Source organism: Quercus robur, chromosome 5 (genome assembly GCF_932294415.1).
Source record: "Quercus robur chromosome 5, dhQueRobu3.1, whole genome shotgun sequence".
In the NCBI taxonomy this organism is placed as follows: Eukaryota; Viridiplantae; Streptophyta; class Magnoliopsida; order Fagales; family Fagaceae; genus Quercus; species Quercus robur.
The window spans coordinates 14,703,731-14,724,677 of NC_065538.1; the positions used below are offsets into that span (position 1 = coordinate 14,703,731).

General features: G+C 34.8%; 2 protein-coding genes across 2 annotated transcripts; one reads left to right on the forward strand and one right to left on the reverse strand.

Moving 5' to 3' along the window:
• Nucleotides 1-269: 269 nt before the first annotated feature.
• LOC126725231 (putative UDP-rhamnose:rhamnosyltransferase 1) lies at nt 270-2,635 on the forward strand. Its single transcript, XM_050429799.1, has one exon. The coding sequence runs from the start codon at nt 705-707 to the stop codon at nt 2,121-2,123; it is 1,419 nt and encodes a 472-aa protein (XP_050285756.1). The 5' UTR covers nt 270-704; the 3' UTR covers nt 2,124-2,635.
• Nucleotides 2,636-16,182: 13,547 nt separating this feature from the next.
• LOC126727858 (uncharacterized) lies at nt 16,183-19,068 on the reverse strand. The gene is made up of 4 exons (XM_050433765.1): nt 17,104-19,068; nt 16,815-16,943; nt 16,519-16,710; nt 16,183-16,320 (listed from the first exon to the last, which is right to left on the reverse strand). Exons 1-4 carry the CDS (start codon nt 19,066-19,068, stop codon nt 16,183-16,185), a joined length of 2,424 nt encoding a protein of 807 aa, XP_050289722.1.
• Between the last annotated feature and the right edge of the window lie 1,879 nt (nt 19,069-20,947).

Sequence of the window (20,947 nt, forward strand, 5' to 3'; positions counted from 1 at the left end):
GCCACTATCCTAATCCAACGGCTGTGGTTTCCTCAACGCAATAACTCTCTCTTCGTAGTTTCTTTCTGTGTAATTCAATTTGGGACTGTGTGAGCCAACATTCGGGGTTGTTGTCCTTGTAAATTTCAAAGCTATAGTAGAACCAAACTAAAACCAACCAATATATATTAATATAGTTAAATTATGTTCCATAAAAGTAAGTTGCCTCAGTGGTTACTTTTTTAAGTTACTGTTATCAAAACTAAACATAAACATAAAAAAGCCCTGCACGTCTCTTTTTCATTCAGCCGCCCTCCCCATTCCCCATTTCCCCTCAATCCTTTTCCTTTTCCTTCTCTCATCCTCTCTTTTCAGTCGCCCCATCCCCTCTTTCCCTCTTCACTCATTCCTTATCTATTTCTTTAGCCACCATCTACATCTCTTAGATGAGAAGCCATTGGATTTTTGCTTGAATTTAGTTTGTTGGGTTTGTATTTCTAGTTTGTTCTTTGTTTCTTTTCTCTGGATCAATTTCCTTTTTTCTTTTTCTTTTTTCTTTGTTTGCCTTCTTAGAAAATAGATGTGATAAGGAAACCCTCTTTTTGCTTGGATTTAGTTTGCTGGGTTTTTATTTCTAGTAACCTTTTCCCGTGGCCTCGATATATGTTTGTGTGCGAATTCCTCCACACCATAGGCCCTAACTGAAAAAAAAAAAAAAAAAAAAAATGGCCAGAGATCATCTCCACGTAGTTATGCTGCCTTGGTCAGCCTTTGGCCATCTTATACCGTTTTTTCAGCTCTCCATTGCCTTAGCTAAATCCGGAATTCACGTTTCCTTTGTATCAACCCCAAGAAACATCCAAAGACTCCCCAAAGTTCCTCCAAGTTTGGCAACTCTCATAACTCTGGTGGAGTTTCCATTGCCCAAACTAGACAATGATCTCTTGCCCGAAGGTTCTGAGGCCACTGTAGACGTTCCAGTTGACAAAGTTGAGTACTTAAAGCTTGCATATGATCGCCTCCAATGCCCTGTTAACCAGTTCGTCGCTGAGCAATTACCGGACTGGATTATAGCTGATTTTTCTGCTCATTGGGCTGTTGAAATTTCCCAAAATCATAATGTCGGGTTGGTGTACTTCTCTGTCTTCTCTGCTGCTACCATTGTTTTCTTTGGGAAGCCACCAAATTATTTTTACGTAGGTGACCAAAAGCAAGCTTGGCCATCACCAGAGAGTCTTACAACTCCGCCAGAGTGGCTTAGTTTTCCGTCCTCTGTTGCATTCCGAGGGTATGAAGCGGTTGGGTTTCATGTGGGTCTATATACAGAAAATGTTTCGGGGATAAGTGATGCTGCGAGGGTGACGAAAGTTCTCCGTGCATGTAAAGCAGTGGCTATTCGTAGTTGCAGGGAGTTTGAAGGTGAGTTCTTGAGTTTACACGAAAAATTGATGGGAAAGCCTGTGATTCCCATAGGTTTACTTCCTCCAGAAAGACATGTAAAGACCGAAGCGAATGATAGCTCATGGAAAATGATATTTGAATGGCTTGATAAACAAGAACCCAAGTCAGTTTTGTTTGTAGGGTTTGGCAGTGAGTGTCAGCTGAGCAAAGAACAGGTTTATGAGATTGCTTATGGACTACAGCTTTCTCAAGTGCCATTTTTGTGGGCGTTGAGGAAACCTATTTGGGCTATTGACGATGAAGACTCTTTGCCATCGGGTTTTATTGACAACACGTCTGGCAGAGGAATGGTATGTATGGGATGGGTGCCTCAGAAGGAAATTCTAGCGCACCCATCAATTGGGGGATCATTGTTCCACTCTGGGTGGGGATCTGCAATTGAGATGTTACAATTTGGTCATTGCCTTGTTGTGTTGCCATTTATCTATGACCAGCCTGTGAATGCAAGGGTTTTGGTAGAAAAGGATCTAGCTGTAGAAGTTGAACGAGAAGAGGACGGATCGTTTAGCAGGGATGGGATAGCCAAGGCTGTGAGACTGGCCATGGTGTTAGAAGAAGGAGATAAATTAAGAGTTCGTGCAAGAGATGCCGCTGCGATATTTGGAGATGAGAATTTGCATCAAGTATACTACATTGGTCACTTTGTTGAGTATTTAAATCTTGGGGACAGTGACAAAATATGAGTGATTATGGATTACCACATTCATGGAAAGGAGGAGGTTTTTTTTTTTTTTTTTTTTTTTGGGAATAAAAAATGAGGTCTTCAATGAGGACTTATCAGTCTCATGCCACATGACAGTATTAGAAATACCACGTGTATAGCCAAAGTCTTGATGAAGTTATCGTTATGTATGCAACACATTCATTAAAACGCAACCATTCGAACCACACAACTCTTGTCAAAGTAGCATGTGAAGTCTTATCACCAAGTCACATCTATGGTGGAGTGTTATTCTTGTTTATTTGGAGGGTGGAGTGTTTTACCAAATTGATGTTCTAGATTTGGTAAAATATTATCCGTCTAGATCGAAACGAAACCTTGGCAGTTTCCATTGTCAATCATGTCCAGTTCTGCAATTTGAGATTTATGTATTGATTTCAAATTTTTCATGTTTTTTTTAAATGTTGTTGTACTACTCTTCCAATAGTCATGACTGCTTACAATTGTAATAGTGCTAAGAGGGATTTGGTGTTTTGAGATGCACACAAGGTTAGAATCACCCCCACCCCCCCCCCCCCCCCCCCCCCCCCCGCCCCCTTCTCTTTTCCCTCAAACATAGGTATGGGATTTTTAAAGCACCTGATTAGGGCTTGTGCAATGAAAAATCTTGTAAGTTGTAACCCATTGGTGTTGTTAAAATTAAATTGACAAGATAGTTTATTTCAAGATTAAGACTTTATTTTTGTAATTAATAGCATATAGAATGTCATGTCATTTAATATATTATATAACGTAACACTAAATACACTTTTAATTTCTTATTTTTAATTAGTCATTCTTTTTAATTAAATAAAAAATAATTTTGAATAAATAGTAATAATTAATACTAACTAATAGATAAGAAAGAGAAATATTCTTTTGTTTTGTGTCAAAAGGTCATGTGAGTGTTTGAGTAAAACCAGATATAAGAAAAGAGAAGTCTTTCCAGAGAGAGAGACAGACAAAGAAATATGTTAAATCATAAATGTTCTTCTAGAAGGTCGACTGCTGAACTGTTGTGGATTTTTTTTATTGTAATAATCAATTATAAACTAACTGTACTGTATTAGTATTTTGAATTGCTGTTAAGAGGGGTCTGACTTTGACCGAGATTATGTAATGAAATGAAGATCTTTTTGAACAAATTGAATTGAAATTCTCAAAATCTTTCTGAGCAGTAGAAGTGCTTCCCATGCTCTTTTCTTTCTTTTTTTTCTTTTTCTTTTTCTTTTTTTCATTATGATTTTTCTTGCTTTAATTCAATAACACACCTACGGTCTAGCACGCCTGCTTTGATGGCTTCTAGTCGTTGGACTAATTTGACATTTTTTTTTTTTTTAAGTGATAGGACCATTTTATAATGAGTCCTAAGGCCTAGTTCTTTAGCCGGCCTGTGTGTCTATCAATATGATCAGAAGCAGTATTATTAGTAGCCCGTTTGGTTCCACTTTTTCAGCCCAAAACGGGCGTTTTCAAAAAAGCCAGGCCTGTCTCTGCGTTTGGTAAGTTCAAAACGCAACTTTTTTATAAAAGTTGCGTTTTGAACTTTTAGAAAAGCTGAAGACAAAACGCGCATAGAAAATGGACCTTCAGCGGTCCATAATCCAAAACGCGCTATGCGCGTTTTGTATATTACCGTTGCAATAACCAAAAAGACCGAAATACCCATCAGTTCTCTCACGCCCTCATCTCTCATCTGTGTCTTTTTTCTTCGTCTTCTTCCTCTTCGTCTTCCTCTGCTTCTTCACCGGTCTACCCCCACAATCAACAAAACCCATTTCAACCTTTGATATTCCGAACACAGAATGAACAAAACCAAACCAAAAATAACTCAAAATCAACACAAAAACAACTGAAAATCAACTCAAATCCGGAAAACCCATCCCAAACCCAACTCAAAATCAACCCAAAATCCATAGAAAAAAAAAACCCAAAATCCCAAAATCCTTAAATCCTTATGTTTCAATCATCTTCATCTTCATCTTCATCTTCATCATCATCATCATCATCATCTTCTTCTCTGGAGTGTGAAAAAAAAAGAATAAAGGATGAGTTCTGGCGATGGTTCCGATGTGTTCCAATTTGAAGTGCTAAGAGGAAAAAAAAAAAAAGAAAAAAAGAAGAAGAAGCAAAGCTGTGTTCTGGACCGAACTGCTAAGAGGAAAAAAAAAAAAAAAAAAGAAGAAGAAGAAGAAGCAGAGCTGTGTTCTGGACCGAACTGCTAAGAGGAAAAAAAAAAGAAGAAGAAGAAGAAGAAGAAGAAGTAGAGCTGTGTTATGGACCGAACTGCTAAGAGGGAAAAAAAAAAATGAAAAAAAGAAGAAGAAGCAGAGCAGCTCTGGGCCGAAGTGCTAAGAGGCAAAAGAAAAAAAAGAAAAGAAAGAGAGATGGGAATGTTCTGGACTGATAGAGAAAAGAAGGAAAAAGGAAAAGAAAAGAGTGTGAAAAGAGTGTGGTTACGTGGGTGGATGAGAAAAAAAGAGGAGAAAAAAAAAAAAAAAAAGGAAGTAGAGCCACGTGTGTGGAGAGAAAAAAAAGAGAGAAAAAAGAAATTATATCATAATATTTTCACAATATTTTTACAATAAATTTTAAGGTAGGCTATTATTAGCTAATATTGGTGAGAAAAAAATAATTTTTTTAGAAAGAGAAAAAAATAATTTTAATAGTATGTTAAAATTAAAATTACTATCAATTTTTATTACAATATTTTTACAATACTTTCACAATAAATCTTAAGTGGTAGGTTATTATTAGCTAATATTGGTAAGAAAAAAATAATTTTTTTAGAAAGAGAAAAATTGATTTAAGTATGATGAAGTAATTGATTTAAGTATGAAACAAACTCACATAAAAAAAAAAAAAGTATGAAATAAATTCCCTTATATATACATTGTCATTTTTGGTCATTTACTCCTCAAAAAGCCATTTTTATAAGTGCTAGCCAAACACTCAGCTTTTTCATTATGCACTTTTTAACAGCTTTTACCAAACACTCAGCTTTTTGAAACTCCACTTTTTCATTATGCACTTTTACAAAACTCCACTTTTTCATTATGCACTTTTTCAAAAAGCTGAACCAAACTCACCCTAGCTCTTGTATATAGGATTTAATAGAACACTCGACAAGGATATGAGCACTACATAATTAGCCCAAAAAACAAAATCCATCAAACAGAAAGAGAGATATTCTTTCTTTTTATGGTAAGATCCGTCTTTTTATTAATAGCCAATAAAAAAACAATACACACACCCGAAAGAAATTTACAGAGAAAAACTTGAGGCTGTTAAGTAGTGATCTGTGGTGGATTTTTATTTTTTATTTTTTATTTATTTTTAATATAAAAATAATTTTGGTCTACATTGATCAATTTTGGTCATGTTCGGGCTATTTCGGTCTTAGAGTAATGTTTTAGAATTCTTATGAATGTTTAAAGACTCTATAACAATCTCATGTATAATTGCAAATCACATAAAGGAATATGATGCTTGAGGGTATCTAGATTCATATTCAACCCCAATTTTGTAGTAATATGAATTCCTTTCAAAACAGGTGGGCATCTACATTCCTATCTTTGGAAAAAGTTGCATTTTTTTATTTATTATAAATTAATAATTTTACCTATTCCTCCTAACATTTACAAAGTAGAAATTTAAAAAAAAAAAAAATTGTCCTTATCTCTTTTTAGAAATATGATTAAGAATTATTTGTGTGTGTATGTGTGTGGTGTTTCTCTTTTTTAGAATCTCCTTTTTGGGATTAAGTTAGATGCTAAAAGAAAATAAATTATTTTTATTAACAAAGATGATGTTTTGATTGCCATGAAGAACAAGAGTTTAAAAAATTATTTATGTATTATACATGTCATTGAAGAATGTTAGAATTTAATTTTAGTGAATTTTCTGTGATTTATGGTTATATATATATATATATATATATATATATATCTATATATATATATATATTATTTATGAGAAGATTAAAATACAGACTTGATATTGTGTTTATAAGAATGTCATATTTTTTAGATTCTTAGTAGATTCCGAATTAAACCAAACATTGGAATATTTATATTCTCAAGCATCTAGATTACTAGGCATTATATTTTGAGGAATTTGGATGCAGAGTAATGTAGATTCCGCCAAACCAAAGGTCCCTTTGATTTTTTTCCTCTTTTTATTAATTTCATTTACTCTCTTTCATGTTAATGAGAGTTTATATTTGTAGGTTAAAAAAAAGAGAGAAAGTTTGAGAACACAATAAGCCTTGACTCGTGTAGTCAACGTGTCTACAACATTGGACGCATATTTTTTGTACTTTCTTTTATCATCTCTTCTGCTCATTTTTGGAGGGAAATTGAGAGAATAGATGAAAAAAAAAGCGTTTTGAATTGAAGAATATTATGGAGTAGTGAAAACAACAACTTATGAGTTTGTCCAAAAAAAAAAAAAAAAGGTGAATAAAAGAAAATGCAAATGAAGAGATCCTAACTACTTACGAGTTATGAGCTTGCCTCTAGACAAAAAATAAAATTAAAAATTAAACTATGAAAAAAAGAATTAATCCAGATTCTTATGTGAGGGAGCTAATTGACCCAAATTCACAATGTTGGAGAGTGGATTTAATTGATCAAATTTTCATTCCTTTGAAGCTAGTCAAATTAAAAGCATCCCTTTGAGTTCAAATTGAAGGAAAAATAGCCTTTTATGAGAAGATTGTTGAGGACTCTTTTTTCGGCCCACATGGCATTACTTCATTGGCAACCCATGCCACATCAACATATTATGATGTTTTGGGGTAAATCTCTTTAAAGTCCAAAATAAGCTCATATCTCATTCAACTACATGGATTGGGCTCACATGGCCCTTGAGATCCTTACTTCAAGAGGCGGATTTATGGTCCAATTTCCTTTTCTTCAATTGGGATCATAACCCATGATACCATTGACATCAATATATAGATGGGGCTTAAGCAATGAATCAAAGCTCATGGCCCATATTACCTCTCTTACACTCATGGCAAGTGGCTTTTTCAACAAGAGCCCATATTTACACAAAATGACAACAAAACCCGAGGTACGTCATCTCATCTTCGGCTTATGATCCAAACTCATAAGTCTCTTTGGGGAAACTTTGGGAGTCGTGATTTGGAGGGCTAAGAGGTGTGTTCAGTAAAGCTCCAGCAGTTTAAAGTTGATAAAAAGAGACATGTTGCTTGGCGTGTCTTCTCCAACTCCCTAAACTCTGATGAGTCCGTGTGTAACGGGTAACATATGGTAAGCATCTCTTATCACATAGCACTTTAGATGATAAAATTCTCTATTGCTCTTTTCCTAAAACTTAATATTCATCATGTGATAAATACTCAATATCTTCAGCCATCTAACTGCTGAGAAAATAACTGTTCATTCAATCCCTAGCTGTTGCTATCCAAATTTAGAAACTTCATCATATTATTCTACATAATCCCATTACTACTTTCAACTAAAATCCAACTCAAACACATGGCCCAATCTGATTGGCTATCTTTAATCTCCAACTATATACAAAATATTCATGATACCTCTAATACTCAGTTGCTGTCTGCCACAATTAGACTATATATTTCTCTGTCAGCTGCTAGAGCAAAGCATTAAATACTCTTCTTGCTCACCAAGATTAAGTCATAACACAATGAGACCTTAACTAGATCTCTAAAACTTTATTAACTTTCAACCAATCCTTCTATTACTTACTAAAAACATGTTGTAATGGAACCTTGGACCAAAAACACGAACACTCGAAAAAGGAAACATTTCCACCAAAGCCCCAGCAGTGTATTCAGCACTTGACACCTGGCTAGAAGTGATATCATCAGCATTTTAATGCTCAAATCCCATCAACCTAACATCTGACCCCATCTGCTTCTGCCCCAAACAACAGCTGTCTTATGACAATTGTGACAACTGTCTCATGAATACCTTAAAGCTAAACATACCATTTCTGCTACATTTTTGTCTGATATTATTTACTAAAATAACCCCTTAAACTTAGCTCCAAAGAGGACCCTTCATCAACACCTCAAGGTGGGGGGACACCAATGGAGAAGAACAACTCTCTCATAAAAATTCTCTATTCTCTCTCCCTCTAATAATCTTCTAAAACTCTTAATGAAGTTTTAATCTTCTGAGTTTTTTAGTTTCCAAATTAGGAACTAAACTCTTTAGCCCTTAGCTCATAAATTCCCTTCGTAAGCCCTCATACATCCTCCAGCAGAAAATCCCAGCAGCTTTGCCAAACACACTACAACACTATTACCCCTCTTATACTCATTCTCTCACTCTCCATATTCAGAAAATACACCTATCTTACTACTTCTATCTCCAAATACCTAAACACATCTCCATACTCTTCTCTTACAAGATCTTTCCTCTTGGAAAGCCATCTTTACAACTTCTCCAGTGGTTATAATCTCACATTTTTACTATCTTTAACCTCTATATCTCTCATACTTCCATATATCATACATATCACAAATACTATATCCCACAAAACATCTATATCTTTTACCATCTCCACACTTCTCAAGAGATATCAAACACTCATACTAAAAGCCCTTCTCATGGAAGGCATGAACTTCTATTATTAAAACCCTTCTCCTAGAAGGCACCAAGATCTTTTATCAAAGCCCTTCTCTCAGAAAGCACAACTACTTCTTACAAAAGCCCTTCCCTCAGAAGGCATAAATTACATCTTACAAAAGCCCTTCCCAGTGAAGGCAACACTATTCATTACTTCACAACAATCAAAAGAGTATTGTCAAAGGGGAAACACATTTAAGTGCATGATATGAGGGTCAAGTTTAAGCAGCCCCTACACACAACTAGACATACTCTCTCTCCCTCTAGTTGCACCCATTTTTCCCTTTCAATAACGAAATTATCATGGCAAACTTTCTCTCTACCGCTGGAGTCATTTTGCTGGAATCCTATCAGCTCACTGTTGTTGCACGACTGGGGCTATAAACCATCAGAGATAAGTGACTCTGCTTCCATATTTTTAAATTTACATCTTTGAGTACATGATTACTTTACCTCTAAATAAATACTACTTTATTTCAATTGTTATTACAACTACTAATTAAATTTATCATATCAAATGCATATTGTATATTTATTCAACCATTATCGTGATTCTTAGACTTTGGCTTTAACGGTTTTGTAGGCTTAAAAATATGCCGGTAGCCATTGGACCTTGTGGCCCAATGTTGAGTTCCGGAGGCTACTCCCCAAAAAATCCCAGGCCTACTAAGGTCATCCCTCCAATGAACCACACATGGCTGGGCAACTAAAAAAAGCCCCGAACAAAGATTAACCTTTTCATTTATAACCAATAAAAATAAACATTACAACAATCCAACTTTAAAGAGAAAATCCCGTAGCCATTTGTGGCAGATGTGTTTAGAAAAAAAAAAAAAAATTGAGCCTTTTATGTCCATTTCGGTCTATTTCCGTCTACAACAATCTATTCGGTCCATTTCAATATATTTTGGTCTATTCAGTGTACTTTGGTCTATTTCGATCCAATTTGGTCCATTCAGTCTATTTTAGTCGACTTCAATCCATTTGGTCTACTTTGGTCTATTTAGTTCACCTCCGTCCAATTCTGTCCACTTTCGTACATTCAATCTACTTCAGTCCATTTTGGTCTATTGCGGTCCATTTAGTCCACTTTAGTATATTAAAAAAAAAAATACTAAAAAAGTATTTGCAAATGACCAAACATAGCTGTCAAAAAAGTATTTAAATTTAAAATTAATCGTGTTACATTGGCAAATTATAACTAGACTATGATTTTCTAAAGATTTTTTAAGAAAATATCTTTTCTACAAAATTATTGTTTAATTGATTAACATACGACATATCAATCAGTATTTGGTTTAGTTCGGTCACTTGTTTTGGCTATTAAGAAATCAAATTTAGTTGTTTCCATCATTTGAGAAGGCTATTTATTCACTACAAGAAACTTGGCTATTTTCAACGGTTAAAACCGTCGAAAAAAGTATTAAAAACTGTTGAAAAAAATATTTTCAATGGTTGGAATGACTGTAGAGAACCATTATTAAAAACCATGTTGAGAACATTTTTCTACGGCCTATGCAACCGTTGAAAAAAGTATTACACATTTATTATCAGTTAATAACCGTCGAAATATATACACATAAATGTAGATTAAAGTATGCTTATTACTTTTATCTACAGGCACCCAACCATTGAAATAAGTATTTTCTTGTTAAAAAAAAAAAAAATTGGATGCACTCTTTAACATTAATCAAAATTTAATAACTTGAAACAAACTGTAAAAATCAATACAACTCAACTACTCTGCCGACTACCCTTTACTCTCTTAAATTTACATTGTTCGTCTACCTTTCAAAATAGAAGATTCTTATAACCTTTAACCTTCAAGACCAATTCATTGAAAATTTTAAAAACATAGTGACTCACATCTGCCATCCAAACATCTATAGCCGGGTCCTCTTCAATGCGCATGAGATCCCATTAATCACTAAGTTCTTTTGATGCCTGCAAAAAGTGTCGTCCATTAGTCATTGTTATAAGTGCCAAACCTAAATAAAAAGCCAAATAAGGGTAGTTCATTTTAGGAAGAAAATGCACCTACCTAAAAAATTAAATAAATAAAACCAGCACAAAAAAAAGTCACATATTAGCAATTTACAAATGTATAGATGCAAACTTGGTAAGTGAAAGTGAATCATTGGACTGAACTATCAACATTTTAAAGGAGGTAATTTATTCTATTAACATTTCCAAAATTCAAATTCAAATTCAAATAAGAAAACACTTAAAATTGAATAAACTCATTTCTTAAAATTAAAACTGACCATATCAGAACTAGCTAAAACTAAAAGAAATGCAATAAACAAAAACAAATAACTGTGCACATGCTATAAATAGAAACTGAACGTAACTAATTTGGAACAAAGTGATGTAAGCCATGGGAACATAAATCTGAAACCAATTTCCTGTTTGGATAAAAGAGGTTATTTATGTCGTATGCTGTTTTAAGAGGCATGAAGTAGAATCATCCTGCATTTCATCTGAAAATTGCAAGATAGTAATTGCTTACAAGAATTTGCCTTCTCTTGGTTAAGTCTGTAGGTGGCCATCGCTGAAAAGTGAGGGAATTAATAAGTATGCCGTGATTGTTTTGTCTCACATTTAGCAATTAGTTAGAAATTGCATATTCTATAAGATGAAGTAGATACAAAAACATGTGTTAGCAAAATTCATCGCCAACCTAATTGCTTCCAAGAAGAGAGTATCATGCAACTTTATTAGATTGAAATAATATGAAATAGGACCAACAAGGACTCTTCCTGCATACATTGCAAAATTCCCTGAACACAGGAAAAATTATGTCATCACCCATGACAATTTCTGCATGTCTTCTGACCAAAGCAATCCACTGAGATCAACATAAAGAAAGTTCATAATAGGAAATTATAGGAATCAATAACTAGAAAAATAAATTGTTTGTCCAATTGAAAATTAAAAACAATTATGATGATATATGGTCTGCCTTGTCTTGTTCTAGAAAACAAGCATTGCTTGGAAGTAATATTAGGACTCAATTTCTAGTTTTTGGCTGTTGATAGTGCAAGACTATAAGGGAGGGAAAAGAAAAGTGCCTTTGTCTTACTTTGGTGAGGGCAATTTTTTGAGTAGCATCCAGACAACACCTAAGCTAGTGTATTGGACAAGGTCAGGCCATTCATTTTAAAAGAGGACGTCCATAACTGAATCAGAAATTTAGTAAATGATTGAGAAAGTATTTGAATCAACAATGTGACCTAAATGGGGTAGCATTTCTGAGGCACAACTTTGATACAAAATGTACACTTTCATCTAACAAATTTGCATCTAGAAATTAAGTTATGGGGGTGGGGGTGGGGGTGGGGAGAAGAGGGATGAATAACATTCCATGCAATTTTCCTATGTCTTTATTGTCACAAGTGGTAAGAACTATGAACTATTTTTTTTTTGGATGGGAAGAACTATAAACTAAATTGAAAGCAAAGATATAAATAACTAAATTTTAGGGGAAGATATAAAACCTGGGATCCTTTTTGCCATTTCTCCTCTGGTATTGCAGGTGACATCTTTGGATCCTAGCGATCTTCATTGATGTTAATAAAGCTAACACAGTCACACAGAGTACATAAAACTCACTAACTCAGCTTAATTTTATTCTTTCTTCCATATTTGCAAAAGACATCAAAGTATTGGTTTACGAATTGATATAAGAAAGGCAACTATTTATTCTAGTTTTCATGGACCCAAAACTGCTCTTATGACTACCTGTCCACAAAACTTTTTTGGAGAAGACATCACAGCGTTGTAGATGTAACTGAAGCCGTACAATGGTATACAATTGTAACACGAGATTAATAAAAATAAAAAATCACTAATGAAAAATGTCAATTAATTTTTGTTGTGAAAATTGGTTGTTAACACAAGGTTAAATAAGAGAGAGAAGAAAATATGACATAAGGAATTTACGTGGTTCAGCAATATGCATACGTTTATCGGAGGTGATAGAATAAAATTTCACTATAACTGTGGAGATTACAACAATGACTTGAACACATTCTCACACAAACCCAAACCCCAAATTTACCCTTGGTTCTCTCACATAAATAGAGAACACCCCATTGTATTTAAACAAAAGTTGCAAGACACTAACTTCCTACACTCTGGTGCACACACACAGAAGAAGTTCTAATTGCTATCTCCGTAGCTCACATGCATTGCTCTCATTTGCTCCACCTCTATTTATAGCCAAACCTTTAGCCGAAGTATCACCTACATGAAACATATCAAGTCAACAAAAATGGCCAGCATTTATTGCCAATGAAGTCATACATTTCGGCTAGCATGTATTTGGCAACTTCAGGTGTAGTTCCTTGCCCTTTCTTAACAATTCAGGAATGCCAATGGAGTCATACATTTTGGACAAAAGGTGAAGTATGTATGCATGTCAATAATGCAAGACTTCTATCAACAAAGAAGTCAATAAATTTGGCCATGAGTCCATGCAACATTTAATGTAACTTCTTGCATTTCTTCAGGTAAGAAATCATAGAAATCATGCAACTTCCTGATGGTTTGTTGACTAATGTCAAGCCATCAATTTTGACAATTCAAGCCATTCCAACAATTTTGCATCAAGTAAATGCAATAATAGTCAACAAGGAAAACTTATAAGCTGGTCAATCATTTCAAAAGAAAAAATCAATAAATTATTGGATAGAAACTACATGAAGAGCATAGCACAAACAGAATCATTAGCAATGTAGCATCCAACACGCAGCAGTTCATAAAATTGGAATTAATCTATCAGAGAGAAGAATAAATCTCTGATTGGCTGGATCTTCAAGTGCTTTTTCAAGTAATAACCACTCTGCCATTATCATACTTGATTCTCCTCGGACTACCTGCCATATCCATATCAATTAAAGTATGAGCATATTAATTTTGGAACCAAATCATTGCATGCAACTAATCTGTTTGGATGACAAGAAAATACAGGGGAAAAAAAGAAAGAATTTATGTTCAACTTAGGCTGATAAAGATAAAATTTTTCAAGTTAGAGTCATAAGATTCAAACCTTGTTTTCTAAAATTTTCCATCATTTTCTTGGCAGACAAATTGAGGGTAAGCGAAAATCAAATATAAATATGAACTAGTTCTAGTCGTTTATCAAAGTAAATTAGCTAGAGGCATATATACCTGAATGCTATTGATTAACTGTCGGCATATATAGTCCTTTATATGGTACATGATAACGATTTGTATAAGGTTTAAATGGTTTAGGTTCACCCTGCAACAAAATCACCATTATTTCATAAACCAAATTATTACAACTCTTTGCAAAAGCATCTGTCACCACACTAAGGATATTATAACCAAGTACTGTATGCTTTTGAACAAAAAAATTAGTTAGTTATATTAAAGAGAAATAGCAAGCACCAAGCTTTGCACACAAAATACAAGCAGTCAAGAATGATCAAACCAGAGATATACAAGTCTGTCAAGAAGAATCCAAAGCTGGCATAGATGCATACCAATTCAGGAACAAAATCGATCTCATGATTCCCCGCAGTCCATATCCAAGGTTGATAAGCAGCATCTCTCTCTATGAACCTTCCCCATGTATCCCACCTGTTGTTTTCATGTAATGGATAATCATCTGCATAAGAGAGGTCTCCAACAAACAATACTGTTTGCCCTTTTGTTGGGTTTAATTATTACAACATGATTATCATCGCATACATTTGGTGCAATGGTCACTCCACAAGTAAAGGTTGAAGTTCAAGTTTCCAAGGAGTTTTATACGCATATAAATAACTACTACTACCCACTGTTATCTAAACTCCCTTTAGCCACTATAAGAGCATCTCTAGTAGATTAGACAAATTTTTGTACTGTTTGAAGAATGAACAGTGATTTTTACATTTTAGCTACCCACTTTTTCAAATACACTTTCCAACAAATTCTCTATCCCATTCTTTATCTTATTTAAATATTATTTCTTCATTCATTATTTATTCTTTTTTTAACAACTACATATCTTCCAACATTTTTTTCTTCAATACTTGATTATTATAATAGAAAAAAAAAAAAAAAAAAACATTTGAAGAATGAACAATAGCTGATCAGACTTGATGAGCTACTGTTCATGAGCCAAAAAAAATTTCCGGGTATAAAGAGTCCATTGGATACATATTTTGTGGATTTACTCTTTACTATAGAGAGGATTTTATGTTTAACTCTCCTATTGAAGATGCTCTAAAGCATATGAAGTGCAAAAAAAAAAAAAAAAAAAAAAAACTTACAACCTATGAAAGATTTCCAACCTCCATTACTAGGTTCTTTTTAATGTCAGATGCCAGTCGCATGGGAGTTAGAGAACCGAACACAGTGCAAACTAAGATTGAAAGGAGAAAATTCCAAGACTAAGATTAATCACATGCATCAAGATCCTTTGTACAAATATTGATGGTGTTTCATTCAAGACAATTTATTACTTCTAATTGGGTCTAGTCAGATTTCAAGTTCTGCTCTGGGGTACTACTCTTCAAATTTCCTTCATTTCTCATCCAATTTGACACCCTGAGCTTGATAAAAATACTTCCATTTAAAGTCATCAAAGTTGATGCGTCTAAGGGACATTTTTTCCATATTTCCCGCACTGCTTCCAGCTTTATTTAGCTCAGCAAGGCGCTTTTGTTTGGCCTCATTCTCAATCTGCCTCTGATACTCCAAATGCTCTTCAAGCATTCTTTGCTCTTTCTCCTCCTCAGGTGTAAGTTTCCGTTCCTCTTGCTCCAATTCATCAGTGGTTACAGGACCAACAATCTCAGGATAAATAGGATCATTTCCATCATGCGCAGCTGGAGAAGAACTGAGGCACAGCACATGTGAAAACACATTGAAATTTATTTAAGCCTAAGGGAGTGGGAGCACATACGGCCACAAATTTACATGTGTTTTAATCATGCAAAAGTTGAAGTATGAACCAAAAAAAAAAAAAAAAACAAAAACAAAAACTTACATTTGCTCCACATTTTCCTGTTGCTCCTCGCTACCTCCAGTTGCCTACAATAAGCGAATTGTATAGTTTTAGGACATTAGTTTGCATAATCGATTCTCTTTGTTTTGTGGGAACTGGCAACTCTCTGCAGATCTTATATTTTTATTTCTTTCTTTCTGTTTCAAAAAGGTTTGTGTTTTATCAATTTTAATTAAACTCGATCTTAGCTGCTTTCTTGTATTTGGATTCTTAATGTATTGGTCATATCCAATTATTGCATTCCTTACTAAAAAAAATATGTATTAAATTTAGTTCCATTGCTGTGCAAATGTAAAGTTTATATCCAATTAATAGCTGCTGTGTTAATCTATTTCAGTATGAGAGTGTGCTCAATGTGCGCTGTATGTCATATGTATTAGATTGCTCAATTTATTGTCATTCATAGTTCAGATCCTTACATACTTCTGTTCTACTAAACTTGATCTACTTTTTCCTAACTTGGCTACCTCAGAAATACCCACTTCATTTACACTATCTTTTGGTTTTGTTTCACCTTTTAACTCTATCTCCTCCATATCCAAAGTCTGTTAGCATCCAATTCAACTACATTTGTCCAATTTTTTCCATCTTATTTTAATATTTAACATGTTTAGATGCTCTTATTTTCCCACTTTTAGTTCCTGCCCCTTCTGCATTTTTTTCTGGAGAATTTATACATGTGTAGCTTTAGACAACTGAAACTACCATAAAAAAGAAACAAAACAATAACCATCATACAAGACCTTTAATTCCTTGGGCCTTCTTTTATCCTTTTTCTTCTTTTTATCCTTTGATTTTCTCTGTCCTTGTCTTGCATTACCACCTCCTTTGTCAGTCTTTTTCTTGTCATCAAGTTCAAATTCTGATAAGAATGCTTCTTCAACAGCCTCATACTTCTTTTTTGCATCTTTGTTGGCCGGATCTTCCAGTCGTACCTACAAAAGGGGAATAGTACACCGAAAACATCAAATCATAGACGGGTAGGAAGGTAACTACATGAATACCTTCAACAAAACAGCACAGAGAATTCAACACAAACCCGCATGAATGACTTCAGCAGGGGCACCAAAATTGATCGGTAATCACAAGCAGTTACCGTATCAATTTTCTTAGCTGTCTGCTGCATAGCAATAGTAGTTGTCCTGATTATAGCATCACATTTGCAAATCTGCAACAACAAACATACTGAGATTCAATCAACCTGTGGAATATAGCAGTTCATCAAGCAACATCTTTAATATTTCTCACCCCACTACACTGAGAGACATTCGATTTCACATCAAACAATTTGAAAATTTGACATGTTTATAAATTTGGCTATACCATACCTTTGCTGCCGTCTCACCAATCAGCCTTTTAATCTCCAATTTTATTTCATTGTCCACATGATGTCCTACCAAAATTTTCCATATGATGTCTGACTCAAAATTCTCATCATTTGTGTTCTTAATCTGTCTCTCCCGCTTTGACAAGAGAGGCTCATAACTCAATGGTTCATTCCCAAACTCTTCCCTTCTCTTATCTTCTTCAGCACATATACTATCCAAATTCTGACATTCCTTAAAGTCTCTAAAGCACTCTATTTTTTTCTCACAAATATTCTGCATCTGGTGAAATTCAGCCTCGTAGATCTTGAAAAACTCTTTCCCTTGACTTCTACAAGTTTCTATCAAATTTTTCCACTGCTTCAATTGCTCCCCAATATTAGTACCTCCCTTCAATAACCAATCCACAATAGCATCTTTATGTTCATCATCATTTAGTTCGATTTCATCAACAGCACTAGAAGTAACAGCAGCTCCATCATTTGGCACAACAAGCTGTCCACTCAACATTCTCTTGTCAAATTCAACAAAAGAGAAGTCCTCATTAAAAACAAGCTTCTCACATGGCTCACCTCTAACCTCATCATTCACAAGACTCTTGCAGAGCCCGTGTAACCCACAAATATTGCCAAGATTATCCAAGAACTCAAACACACGATTAAGCTCTGAGATGTCAAGAAAGCACGCCGAGAGCAGAGTGCGGTTCATACAATGTTCCTTAAGCAACTGTTCTGGGATTCGCTTCTTCAGCATATCCATTATCACGAACATTAACCCTTGAAGATGGCTCCGAACGAAACATCTAATGCTCAAGAACTGGTCTAATAGTGCTCGGATTTTATTAATGATCGCTTCACGTTCTATATCGATGCAATAAGGCCATTTTTGTTTCAAGAAAACTTCATCTCCACCCTCTTTTCTTGACAAATCTTCCATCATTTTCACAGCGGCGACCACATCCACGGGTCTCCATTTTATTGATTTAACGGAGTCATGGATTGAATCAGATACAATTTTCGGCTCTACAGACCGTAACTCATCAGATAAAGTCCCTAAATGCACACTCTTCAGATGCTCTGCATTCAATTTTACGTCAAAAAACCTCTCGCCACAACAACAACACGTCCAAAACTTCCAATTCTTCGCCGCCTTCACGTGCTCCACCGCCTGCATCACCACCGCCACAGCCTGCGGTGATTTTTTCTTATCAAAATGCAGTTTAAGGCTTTTGATTCGAATCCTCAACAAATCCTTCTTTAGCTCCATACTCATCGTGTCATTCCAGTAATCCTTGACACGGGTCACCACAGTTTCATCGTTCAACACTTTCTTGAGGTTCTTCCTCAACGCAATAGCTTTCTCTTCGATCTCTTCCTTTCTTCCTTGTAGTTCTTGAATCTCATTCTTTATGATTTCCAAAAATTTAGTGTCAATGAAATACTTGCTTTTCAATCTGAGGAGCCTGAGTTTCATTCTGTGTAATTCACTTTGGGACTGTGTGAGCCAACTTTCGGGGTTGTTGTCCTTGTATTGGATGGCTAAACCGGTATCAGATGCTTCAATCACGGCTTCTAAGCCGGCATTGGCGTCGTTTCTGGCTAATGCCATTAGTGCGGAAGCGTGGAAGAACCAGAAAGAGAGGGAGTCTTGACATAACTGCACCGCTCGCTTAGATGAGTTGACGGATCTCTTGATATGTTCGAGCATCTCGGGGCGGTAATTGTCGATGATGGTGGCTAAATGCGAGATTTTTAAGTGGATGAAGCTGAGGGTGCCGTGTGCAAGAGCGGAGTTTGGGTGGCGGGATAGGGTGGACTTGACAAGTTTGAGGGCTTCGGTTGGGTGCCCATTGTAAAGTTCATCAATGGCGCCATTGACTTCTTTGGTGATGGTGAGTGATCGATCATCAACATCAGACGGTGGAGGGTGAGAAGGAGAGGCAGTTGCATTGCGTTTCTTGCTTCTCATTTTGGAGGGAAAAAGAGAATAGTGAGAATGGTTTGAATGTAAATGGAAAATAAGGAATTAATAACTAATAAGCAATCACAAAATGGGCCTCATGCACTCACATTTGTTTCCACAATGTCAAGGAAAATAGGTGCCCGTTGGTTACATGTGTTTAAACATTTGTTTTTAGTTTTTAAATAACATTACACATATTTTCATATATTTTTTCACTCACACATACTTTCATAAAATATAAACAACGTTATTAGAACAATGTTATTGAACGGTTAGTAGATGTCTTTAGCCATTAAGGAATATTAATCGTCATTGATTCAATAGATTTATAACATTTTTTTTTTCAAACATTTTAATGTTCTAATTGGATTGAGTTCTTATCGATCATTTGATTGAATATCTTGGAAGGCTTTTTAAAATTGATAAAAATAATACATAGTTTTTTCTATTTTTAAACATTAATTATTATAAAATTTTGGGTTATTATTATTATTATTATTTTTATAATAGGGATGGAGTCTTTTTATAAATGTGGTAGGACCATTTTGTAATGAGTTCTAAGAGAATTAGTACCTGACATGCTATATGCCATATGTTGCCTTATTTTAGCATCCAAGCACAAAAAATGTCATTACCCAGTCTTCTACTCCTAAAATAATTTGCAATTATGCTATAGTACCATTGTAAATTTACAATGGTACTGTAGCAATGTTCTAAAACCGAATAATATTTTTTTATTCTCACCTACAAATATCTGCCTCTTTCTTTCTCTTTATTGTCTCATCTTCTCTTTCTCTTGACAAAACATAGCTTCTTGGTCTCACATCTCTCTTACGGTGGTTCATTATTTTCTGGTGTGGTCGTGGGTCCAGTGTTATCTGGTGGTTTGGCGGCATGGTCTTGGTGGTGTGGGTTGCTTTTTGATTTGCTTTTAGTGGGTTTTTGTTTTGGATTATTCTGGTTTGTTGATGGGTTGATAGGTGGTTGATTGGGTGGGTAGAGATCGGCGTGGTCGAGATTGGCGTGGGTTTTGATCGAGTGGTTCGTGCAACGGTGGAGATCGGCGTGGGTCATGGCGAGGTTGTGCACAAGGTTGTCAGACCCAAACCAGACCGGGTGGTCCGACTGGTTAACTAAAAATTGGACTGAAATCTAGCTTTTTAAACATAGAGAACCGTATTTTTTTAAAAATTCTATGAACCCTTTAACACCGCAGTGCACCGGTTCTGCATGAACTGGGTGGTCCAACTGCGATTCAAGCATGTTTGTTAATTAAGAAAAATCAGAGAAGTGTGCTTACCATGTTTAGAACCTAGGCATGGTTAGAGTTGGAGCTAGAGTCTAACCACTCAGCTAAGCTTGCAAGTTGATGCTCAACAATTTTATTGTTTTTTAAAAAAAATACTTGAAATAAACTTAACACAATTTTTTTTTTTTTTTTTAAATAAAGACAACTTAACACAATTCTATTCTATTCAATTAAATTATCCATCTCTTAAAAGGAATATAAAAAAAAAATTATAATTAAAATCCTTCAAAGATATTCAACTTTGCTTTAAAAATTAATCATAAATTTTAATGTTTTCATGGTTATTATTTTATTTTATTAACTTTCTTATTTAATTTGTGAATATATGCTTGAAAATCATTAAATTTCCCTCACATATATAGATATATTAGTCAATTTTGCTAGTTTTATAAATTTAATATCTATATTTGGGTTTTAATTAATTATTAAAGTAATTATGACGTCATCGCGGTTCAACCTTAGTCAAACCTTGGTCCGACCTTGAAAACCTTGAACTTCTCCTTCTACCAGTTCTTTGAACGGTCCAGGTCTAAAAATTATGGTCGTGCGTGGTTGAGATGAGCATGGTCACGGCGT